The sequence below is a fragment of the Perca fluviatilis genome, chromosome 8 (genome assembly GCF_010015445.1).
Source record: "Perca fluviatilis chromosome 8, GENO_Pfluv_1.0, whole genome shotgun sequence".
Taxonomy (NCBI): domain Eukaryota; kingdom Metazoa; phylum Chordata; class Actinopteri; order Perciformes; family Percidae; genus Perca; species Perca fluviatilis.
The window spans coordinates 2,058,477-2,069,836 of NC_053119.1; the positions used below are offsets into that span (position 1 = coordinate 2,058,477).

At 42.0% G+C, this 11,360-nt stretch overlaps 1 protein-coding gene across 1 annotated transcript; it reads left to right on the forward strand.

The window, feature by feature from the left end:
- Window positions 1–4,005: 4,005 nt before the first annotated feature.
- On the forward strand, window positions 4,006–4,738 carry LOC120563555 (cystatin-B-like). Its single transcript, XM_039807784.1, has 3 exons — window positions 4,006–4,131; window positions 4,215–4,328; window positions 4,556–4,738. The coding sequence occupies exons 1-3, from the start codon at window positions 4,060–4,062 to the stop codon at window positions 4,682–4,684; spliced, it is 315 nt and encodes a 104-aa protein (XP_039663718.1). The 5' UTR covers window positions 4,006–4,059; the 3' UTR covers window positions 4,685–4,738.
- Window positions 4,739–11,360: the final 6,622 nt, after the last annotated feature.

Below are 11,360 nucleotides of genomic sequence, written 5' to 3' on the forward strand. Positions count from 1 at the left end.
CAGAGCAGACAGACAGGGACCAGAGCAGACAGACAGGGACCAGAGCAGACAGACAGGGACCAGAGCAGACAGACAGGGACCAGAGCAGACAGACAGGGACCAGAGCAGACAGACACGGACCAGAGCAGACAGACAGGGACCAGACCAGACAGACAGGGACCAGAGCAGACAGACAGGGACCAGAGCAGACAGACACGGACCAGAGCAGACAGACAGGGACCAGACCAGACAGACAGGGACCAGAGCAGACAGCGGAGCAGCATTGTACACAAAATGCTGCAGCGTTTCCTGCTAAAGTTTCCCCACCGTGGTCAGAAAACACAGAGGAGACACTTTGTTTCTCTCGCTATGACTCTAGAGTCGTACTCGCTCGCCGTCACTCTCCCTTAATTCTCCCTCGCTCTATCACCCACTCCCCACACAGACAGACTGCCGGCTCGACACACACACCAGCGCACAAGTATTAACATCAGGCTACGGCGAAAGCTCTGCGTGGAGCCTGCGTACAACCATAAAACAAGACTTAGTGCAGCTTCACAGTTGAACTGCAAAAAAAAAGTCCCACGTACCGTCCCGGTCGGGACCGGACTAGTGGGAGGCGGAGTGCACCGTGTGCAAAGCTGGCACATATGTTTTAGTGTCTTTATTATTTATCTTATTACATTGAAAAGGTATTATTGTTGTAGCTGGATTTTCTAACACAGTAGAGGTCATATTTAGAACATTATTTTATATTATTTATTTATTTTAAAAGAGAGATATTATTTTGTTACAGGTTGTTACAGATTGTATTTTATTACAGAAGTTATTTTTGCACCATCGAGGCATAATAAAGCATGTTCATTAACCATTAATTAAGCCTGTCTGAATTTTTGTCTCGAGACCGGGCCAAGTGTCCTCTTTTTTGGAAATCAAAATATGGTCACCCTGCTAAGAGATACTAGTAGTAACGTGAAGTCAGACTTGAGTTGATAGCTGTAACAAGCAGAGACCTTTCATTTGATCGTAGCTGAAAATGCTCAAAATATCTTTTGTGATTAAAATAGAGTAAAGTGTAAACATGTTGTAATGTGTGAATATATTTGGTGGAGCTCTGCTTATAATTCGTGCTGATGTCCACCAGAGGGCGCCATGATGTCACTAACAGCTCAGAGATGAAAACAAACTGGGGACTTAGTTTGATTGTTCTTTATTTTGGTATTTCTCTCTAAAATAACAAATGACAACATTACCAATAATCCGTAACATTATAATTCATCAAGTCGTTGTTTGTTAATCTCCCGTTCATCACTGCTGGTGGTTATATAATGGTACTGCTCCTCTGATCTCTGTTGTCACAGTGTTTCTGCTTCTACAGGAGGTGTGAAGTCTCTTACATTAGCAGACTGAATGTTGATATGTATTTGGCTAAAGCAGCAGCCACAGCACTGAGAGCTTTCAGCTGATTGGATTTTGAAGACAGCAGAGGCCTGTACTACGAATCCAGATCAACATGCCCTGGATTTACTTCAGTTCCCTGGCTTCACCTAACCTAACAACTGCGGACCCGCATCAGCTGTGTCACAATGGTAGTTATCAGAGAATAAAGTCTATCTGCTGGTAGAAAACATCTCCTACAGGGAGAATAAAGTCTATCTGCTGGTAGAAAGTATCTCCTACAGGGAGAATAAAGTCTATCTGCTGGTAGAAAGCATCTCCTACAGGGAGAATAAAGTCTATCTGCTGGTAGAAAACATCTCCTACGGGAGAATAATACAAGTCTATCTGCTGGAAAAGGAGTAAAAAATAGTCTTAAAAAGAAAAAAAAGAAAAAAAAAAGGTAGAAAAAAACATATAGGAGAGAAAAAAAAAAATATATTGGTAGAAAGAAAAAAAAATCATAAAAAAAGAAAAAAAATTTGTTGGGGGAAAAAACTTCTAAGAGAAGGAAAAAATTTTTTTGCTGTTAAAAACATCTCCTACAGGGAGAATAAAGTCTATCTGCTGGTAGTAGGAAAGTTATCAGAAAAAAAATTATAGCTGGTAGAAAGCAGGAAAGAAGAAGAAGAAGAAGGAGAGCATCTCTGATGAGATCAGGGCCACACTTATTCATCATGTGATCAACCACAGATTGACCAATGAGAGAAGCCCATCTTGAGTAGCTTTACAGTGGCATCCATACTGCATGCAACTATCTAATGACTTTGTTTTGCACAGAGTGCATACAATCCCCCCCCGCCCCGACAAACAAGCACGCACGCACACACACACGCACACACACACACACACACACACACACACACATTCTTTATCCCAAAAATTATTTGAATTGATTTACATATGTTTGTAGTTTTGTTTTTTAATCTTTCATACTACTGTATACAACACTGTGCTACTCTTTCAATCGTAATGTTTTGCCCAATAAATATTTTCTGTTTTATTGTAACATTACATTTTTTTTACAGTTTTTTCCAACTGCTTACACACGTTTTCAAAACTATGTCTCCTTTTTTCAAAACTCTACACACAATTCCTAAAACTGCACACACAAAATGCTAAATGCCTCACATCTCCTTCAACATGAAACACTGCATTCTGAACAGTGGTGGTTCTAGGACCTGAAGCTCTGATTATTCAGTCACATGAAGAAAGTTCATGCTGTCATTATGAAATGATTCATTGAAATTCTGTGATAAACTATGCTAGTATGGCGGCACGAGAGCTGACAGAACAGAGGTGGTATTCTAGATGAAGCCCACCTCTGTTCTGTCAGCTCTCATGCCACCACACTAGGATTAGACTGGATGTACTGAAAGTCTGTGTGTGTGTGTGTGTCTGTCCCTCTGTGTGTGTGTGTGTGTGTGTGTGTGTGTGTGTGTGTGTGTGTGTGTGTGTGTGTGTCTGTCCCTCTGTGTGTGTGTCTGTCCCTCTGTGTGTGTGTGTGTGTGTGTGTGTGTGTGTGTGTGTGTGTGTGTGTGTGTGTGTGTGTGTGTGTGTGTGTGTGTGTGTTAACTTACTAACATGACTTTACTGAACTGATTGTTCATTTGTTTGAACACCTACATAAGACTTAGACATTGTTTATTTGAATTAAATGTTTATGTGAGAAACATACACTGTTAATGTTTTAGTTCAGGTCAACACATTTAATGGACATCATCTTGTTGAATTTTAGTTCTGTACAACAATACAAATCTGAATGATAAGATTTGAAAAATCTTTTTGTTAAAAATCCTCAACTGGAATTTAGAAAGAAATTCATAAGAGGAACAAAACCACAATCATAAGATGGATTGTTGTTCCTCTGTAATAGGAAAATTACATTTAAGCACAATTCCTTATATTTTTATGTTTAATTCGTACTTTAATTCTCTCACAAATGCTGAAAGAGTCTATCTCATTTCCCACATGCAGATTTTGATTCTAACTTTGTGAGACATGCAGTCTGGAACATGATGTGAGCACTGTTAGCCTGAACCGATAAAGGTACAAGGTCACCCTAAAACTATCTCTAGTTTTCCCATGCCAGTTTAGCTGTAACTGCGGGGTGAAAGTCGTACAGGGAGGAGGAGGTGAGATGACTCCAAGATGTCTCTTGTATTCCTCTGATTGTCTTCATGTGTATCAGATTGCCTGTCAAAATTGTAGCGTCATACTAAGCCAAGTGTGTGTGTGCTGTCACTCTGAAGATGTATATAAGCCTGGTGTTCTGTTCACTCATTTGAGGAACTGACTCCACACTGGGCTGCGGCCTTTTGTGAAATCATGTTGCTCCTATATTTGCAAATATATCTTTTTTAATAAAATACAAAAACCCAACTTGGTCTTTAGTCTCAGTCTGTCTTGTTTGTTTCAATTTACTAAACTCTGAAAACTCTTCCCCCTGCTGCAAAGGAAACTTCCATAACACCTCCTACAGCCCCACCCAACATGCAGGGGAACCACCTGACAGGGGTAGGTCTCTGGGAGGGGGGGTTACTCTCTATAAATACTGTACATACTATATGTGATAAACAGTTGAGACACGTAAGAGCAAATAGTTGACTTCTCCACTAACTGAATTCAGCAGACCTCGACACAATGGATCACATGGTCGGAGCATACGGTGCGATAACAGACGCCACGAAGGAAACTCAGGATCTGTGTGATCAGGTGAGCTTCTCTCTACCTTCATTCTTCACAACCTCCACACCCAAGGTCTGAATTTACATCAGATTTATTTCCTTCATACTCAGGTGAAGTCTAATGTGGAGAACAAGACAACAAAGAAGTATCAGGAATATAAAGCAGTTAAATACAGGAATCATTTTGTCGGTCGGCTTGTGACAGGAACCATATACCTTATCAAGGTAAATAGATATGTTTTTAATATACAGGTTGAATTATTAGTGACATGTTGTTGAATCATGGTAGGTATATGTGTGTGTGTGTGTGTGTGTGTGTGTGTGTGTGTGTGTGTGTGTGTGTGTGTGTGTGTGTGTGTGTGTGTGTGTAGAAGATCCTAATTCCTCAACAACACCAGATCAACATGAATACATGTGTTTAGACGTCTAATTTTCCTCTTTTGTTCTTACAGGTTCATGTTGGAGGAGATGACTACATTCATCTGATCATCTTCCAACATCTTCTACCTAACACAGGAAAGGTGTCTCTGACTAATGTAAAGAGTCCTCAGACCAAAGACAGCCCCCTCCAACCTTTTTAGAAACTGATCCCAGAACCAGTCTCACCAGTAAAATCCTTAATGGCTGCAGTCTCATGTTAAAATCTTCTGCTTCTTTATTCTGAAATGATTTAACATTGATTTTCAATTTTTGTGTTTTGTGTTTATGGTATTTTGAATGCAGTGTTTCATGTTGAAGGAGATGTGAGGCATTTAGCATATTGTGTGTGCAATTTTAGGAATTGTGTGTAGAGTTTTGATAAAAGGAGACATAGTTTTGAAAACGTGTATAATCAGTTGGAAAAAAAACTGTAATTACCACCAGACTGGAGATGATCTGTAATCTGAACAGATTTAGTCTCTCTGACTTCTAAACATAACTATCAGCCACACAGCATGTGTTCTGTTCAGAATCAGCTTTTAAATCAGACACATAGCAGTTACAGTTTTTTCAATTGCTTAAGCACAATTTTGAAAACAGAGACAGTCTTTTTCAAAACACTACACACAATTAGCACAACCACACACACAATTAGCAGAACACCTCAGACCCTTTGCAAAATGAAACACTCTTGCAAAAACTATACACTAATTTATAAAAAACATATTTTGTTACCATATGAAACACACACCTTTCATTTGACTTAATTAAGTTTGAACCAGATACACACTGCTGTTGCTAACCTAAAACACTTTTAGCAATTCTACTTCTCAGTGATTAGAGTACTGTAAATGAAGTACACAGAGACATTTACAATAAGTTCACCAAACACTACACAAGACCAATGCTGCAGACTGAGGAAATAGAATTTATTTCTCTCCATATACCCAAATCAGTCAACATGGAGAATCAACAACAAAACATGTCCCAGTTTTCATTCTACGACAGTAGTGTGCATAACACGGTTAGCTCCACAAACAACAAACCTAAAATATTCTATCCAGTACAGGTTACAATCACAGAAAAAACAGACAAAACAAAAAAAAAAGATCTGAAAAAGTACAGAAAATACTCGACATTATCTCTTCACCTAGCTGGATCTGACCAGAGAATTTCATCACCATCACAGGAGATATATATCCTCGTTGGCAAGACAACGTGGGAAGAACCGTCTTGAATGTCGAATCCATCCTTGCACAGCTGCGGCATCGACTTGGTCACTCCAAGTCCTCCATGGCCTGAATGAGGGGTACCTGAGCCTGGGGCCTCAATGAGGGGTACCTGAGTCTGGGGCTTCAATTAGGGCTACCTGAGCCTGGGGCCTCAATGAGGGGTACCTGAGCCTGGGGCCTCAATGAGGGCTACCTGAGCCTGGGGCCTCAATGAGGGGTACCTGAGCCTGGGGCCTCAATGAGGGGTACCTGAGTCTGGGGCTTCAATTAGGGCTACCTGAGCCTGGGGCCTCAATGAGGGGTACCTGAGCCTGGGGCCTCAATGAGGGGTACCTGAGCCTGGGGCCTCAATGAGGGGTACCTGAGCCTGGGGCCTGAATGAGGGGTACCTGAGCCTGGGGCCTCAATGAGGGGTACCTGAGCATGGGGCCTCAATGAGGGGTACCTGAGCCTGGGGCCAGAGATCGTAAACCCTCGCGTGAATATGGCCCCCCTTCCTCCTTGTCGTTCTCGACCCTGAATCCTCATGTCCCAGGGAGGGGTATCAACAGAGCTGATATGGTGTAATCAATGAGCAGCTGATTACTGGAACTGGAGACAGATTTTCTTTGACCTGTTTCCTTGTCTAAATGTCCTCATGACAGATGCCGCTGTATATCTACTAAGATTTAGCTGACCCTTAGTCCAGTCTCCCTCAGTATCAGTCCTGGTTCACAACATGGTCCACTAGTGTGCCTCTACCTCTGGCTGGGCCTCTTCCTCTTCCTCTACCTCCTTTTCCTCCTCTGTGGATTCTCCTTCTCACTCTCATTCTTCTTCTTCTTCTGACTCCTTCCATTTTGGTTGAAGGCAGGTGAACTTACCTGCTGCATTTTATATAGTGCTTAAACCTGATTGGCGTCTACAATTTAGCAGTCATGTGTTTGCGTACCTGGTGGCTGTGTTTAACCAATTGGTTCATGTGTGTTCATTTGAAAGCCTTTGCTTTGAAATTGCAAAGAAGTGACATCATGATAAATTTCAGTGTCAAATACATACAAGTGTGTTTAGTGTTTTGCAATTACTGTCTGTAATGTTTTACAAAAAGTGTGAAGCTGACAATGTGCTTACAGTTGTGCAGATGTAGGCCGGTGTTTTGCTCCTTGAGTCTAAGGTTTTGCTAATTGTGGAAAAGTTTTAATTTTAGTGTGTAAGTAATTGTAAAAAACTCTAAGCATGATTTTCAAAACAGGACCCGTGTTTTCAAAACACTACACCCAATTAGCACAACACTACAGATCCTTTACATAATTAAACACTCTTGTAAAAACGATACACTTCTGTTTAAAAACCACACTTTGTTACCATATGAAACACACACGTTTCATATACTATACTCTGTTTGCACGAGTTACACTCTGCTGTGATAAACCTAAAACACTTTCAGCACTTCTACTTCCCTAGGATTAGAGTAGGCTACCATCAACAAACTACAAATAGAATGTCAATTCACCAAACACTACACAAGACCAAAGTTGCAGACTGAAGAAACTCATTTATTTCTCAACAGGCCCAAAATGTTGACATGGAGATTCATAATACTGTAACAAAATGTCACTTCACGTATTGTACTGTAAGTACAAAGAAACTAGACATTGGCCCAATCCCAAAGTCCGGACTCACAGACTCACGGACTTTGGTGCGCGTTCTCGCGAAATTCGTCAGGGCTTAGGGTTGTCCCAATGTGGAATTTCAAAGGGCGTGAGGGTTTGAGTACACACTTACCGAGCCCTTTCCGTGAGTCTGCATCGATGCAGACTTCACCAAAGGGAATTACCCACAGTTCAAAGCGTTGTGACGTTTACCGCGGAGACGATAGGGAAATCCGGAAATTACGAAGGTAAACAACAGCACGACACACACGACCACGGAACGGACCAACCTGTTGTCCAGCTTGTAAAACAAGAGTTTGGAATCAGGTAGCCGTCTCCTGGGCCTCGGCCGTGTGGAAAGCAACAAACTTAAAATGAAAATTCCCAAACCGGCAAGTGTCAGCAACATCTTTGTTATTAAACGTCACCAAGGTAACATGTGATCTCGTGAAGTGCTGTCCCGATCCCATTTCTACCTATCTGAGCCCATGTGGCCTCACACACTCACTCACTTAGTACCTGAGATCAATTACAGTTTTTCTCGATTGTTTACACACATTTTCTGAAAGCATGCCTCATATTCTCAGAACTCTACACACAATTCCAAAGAACACACACACAATGGGCAAAACTCCTCAATGCTCCTGCAAAATGAAACTTTACATTCAAAATAATGTTATTTCTTCTCAAAAGGGTATTTTGTTTTCAAATGACACACAAACCATCATATGAATAGACATTTATAAGAACCAGTTGAACACTAATGTGCTCAATGTAAAACACTGAAAACACTTCTCCATTCATCATAATGACTTAGGCCTTTTTTTTGGTTCAGTGTTACACTAGCTACAGACAGTACATAAGTGTGTTGTAAAAGAATTTGAGAATATTGTTCTTATACTCAAAACACAAATACACGGTAACAAATATATTTTATTTTTCCCACAAAAACAATGTACACCGTGTACATCCCATTCCAAACCAACACAAAGTTTCAAATACAGTGGTCTACATACAAAACAGAAGAATTTACTGTATACAGTTACATAAAATAATACCGTAAAAAAAAAAAAAAAAAAACTATGCTGCATCCTCTCTTCTGTTTCGGTGTGGCCACAGCACCTCATCCACGTCACAAGCAATGTTTTCCCTGGCCAAGCAGCGGGGGAAATATCGCCTAGCATGGCGATTCCAGCCATGAAAAGCATCAGCTGCTATATCTCCACATGCGTCTTCCATAGCCTGGAGAAGAGGTATACACGTTTGTGGATTTCTTTCATACATTTTCCATCTCCAGGCAGAAAAAAATTCCTCAATAGGATTGAGGAATGGAGAATATGGAGGGAGATAAAGGACTAAAAAGCGTGGGTGGGCAGTGAACCAGTTATGAACCAGAGCAGCCCTGTGGAAACTTACGTTGTCCCAAATGACAACATCCCTGAGCTGCTCTGGGCCGTCTACCTGATCTGGTGGAATGAGTGTGTGGTGTAGGGTGTCCAGGAACGTGATCAGATGGGCAGTGTTGTAGGGGCCAAGGGTAGCATGGTGATGGATGACGCCTTGGTGGGTAATCGCTGCACACATTGTGATGTTCCCTCCGCGCTGGCCAGGGACTTCAACAATGGCACGCTGGCCGATGATATTCCTTCCCCTCCTTCGTCTTTTTGTGAGGTTGAATCCAACCTCATCAATGAAGATGAACTGGTGCTCCACTGCAGCCACCTCTAGCTCGAGGACTCTCTGAAACACACATGACAATATCAGAAATAGACATGGAGTGGTCACTATTGTGGAGCACAATCATTATGATTACAATACTCAAATATGTATAATTTATACAGTGTTGAGATTATGCATCAATTGTGGGATTGTATTGATTGATTAGGATTGGGATTATTGATTAGGACTCACTTGCACATAGTTATGTCGCAATTCTTTGACTCTTTCTGAATTGCGTTCAAATGGCCCCCTGTAGACCTGCTTCATCCTCAGATTATTTCTGCGTAAGACACGGTCCAGTGTTGATAAGCTTACCCTATCAATATTTAGAAACATCTCATTGTTTTCTAGGATTTTTCTTTGTATTTGCCGTAATGTTATGGCGTTATTTTCTAGGACCATGTTGATTATTTCAGTTTCCTATTCAGGAGACAGAAGACGTTCCCGACCACCTTGTGTTGGTAATCTTTCAGTTCTGCCAAACAAATAGTAAAATACTGTAAATACAAAGTAGGAATACATTTCCCAAATACTTGAAACACACTTTATTTTTACAGTCCTACAGAACAGTCCACAGGCAATACTGTACTACTGTACTCACAGAGTACTGTATTGATATGTAGTATTGTAATTTTCTAGTGAGAATATTTCTTACCTATTCTCATTTCGGAAAGTCCGGATGATGGATGCTACAGTGTACCTGCTCAAATTTGGCTGTACTCTTTGCCCAGCTTCCCTCATTGTTAGACCATGGTTGACCACATGATCAACCACAGTGGCTCGGATCTCATCAGAGATTACGGTCCTTGGCCTTCCCCTTCCTCGTCCTCGTCCTCCCCGTCCTCCCCGTCCTCCTCCTCTTACTCTCACTCCTCTGGCTCTGCCTCTGTTTCCAATGTTGGCATCCATTGCTCCAAAACAGAAGAGCTCACCTGTTGCCCTTTTATGCTAAAGCTCTGATTGCTAATTGTAAAACTGTGTGATGGGTGTTTGCCCATGTGATGAGTCAGTGTTCATATTTGATTGTTAGTGTGTTTCTTGTGAAAACAAGAGATTTTCTGCATGAAAATTGTGCAAATGCAGAGAAATTGTGTGTAGTGTTTTGAAAAAAGTGTGTTTTAGAACTGAAATTTGAGTGTAAAGCAGGAATTGTGCTTGTAGTTCAGCAGAATTGGTTAAGGGGGTTGGAGCATGAGTTACATGTTGTGGTCATTGTGTCTCAAGTACCAGTAATTGTGTGTAAACAATTGAGAAAAACTGTAAGTCTGTGAGTCCTTAGTCCTTAGTCCTCAGGGCTCACTTTGGGATTGGGCCAGTGTCTCTTGGCCTAGCTGGATCTGGCCAGAGAATTTCATCAATCAACATCGTGGGCAATGTTGTCATTAACAAGACACCTTGGAAAGAAAGGTCTTGAATGATGAATCCATCCTTGCATTGCTGCTACCTCCATCTGGTCCCAGGCCTCCTCATGGCTTGGATGAGGGGTACCTCAGCCTGGAGACGGAGATCATATACCTTCCACAGCCATGCCCAGAAAAACTCTTCTATAGGGTTGAGGAATGGAGAGTATGGAGGAAGATATAGGACGGTGAAATGTGGATGTTGCTGAAACCAGTTCTGAACCAGAGCAGAGCGGTGGAAAGACACATTGTCCCAGACAACAATGTATTGCATATGATGGATTTGATTTGCTGCTGTTATGTTGTGCAATTGGTCCAAGAATGTAAGTATGAGTGCTGTGTTGTAAGGGCCCATATGGGCATGGCGGTGGAGGACCCCATTCTGTGTAACGGCTGCACAGAGTGTTATATTACCCCCACGTTGCCCTGGGACATCGGCTATAGCCCTGGGACATGGACTATAGCCCTGGGACATCGGCTATAGCCCTGGGACATCGGCTATAGCCCTGGGACATGGACTATAGCCCTGGGACATGGACTATAGCCCTGGGACATGGACTATAGCCCTGGGACATCGGCTATAGCCCTGGGACATGGACTATAGCCCTGGGACATCGGCTATAGCCCTGGGACATGGACTATAGCCCTGGGACATGGACTATAGCCCTGGGACATGGACTATAGCCCTGGGACATCGGCTATAGCCCTGTGGCCAATGATGTTTCTTCCCCTCCTTCGTGCTCTCGTCAGGTTGAACCCAGCCTCATCTACGTAAATGAACTCATGCTGGATCTCCTCTCCATCCATTCGTCAAACTCTCTGAAGAACAGTGTCAGGCAAAATTGTGTAGTTCAG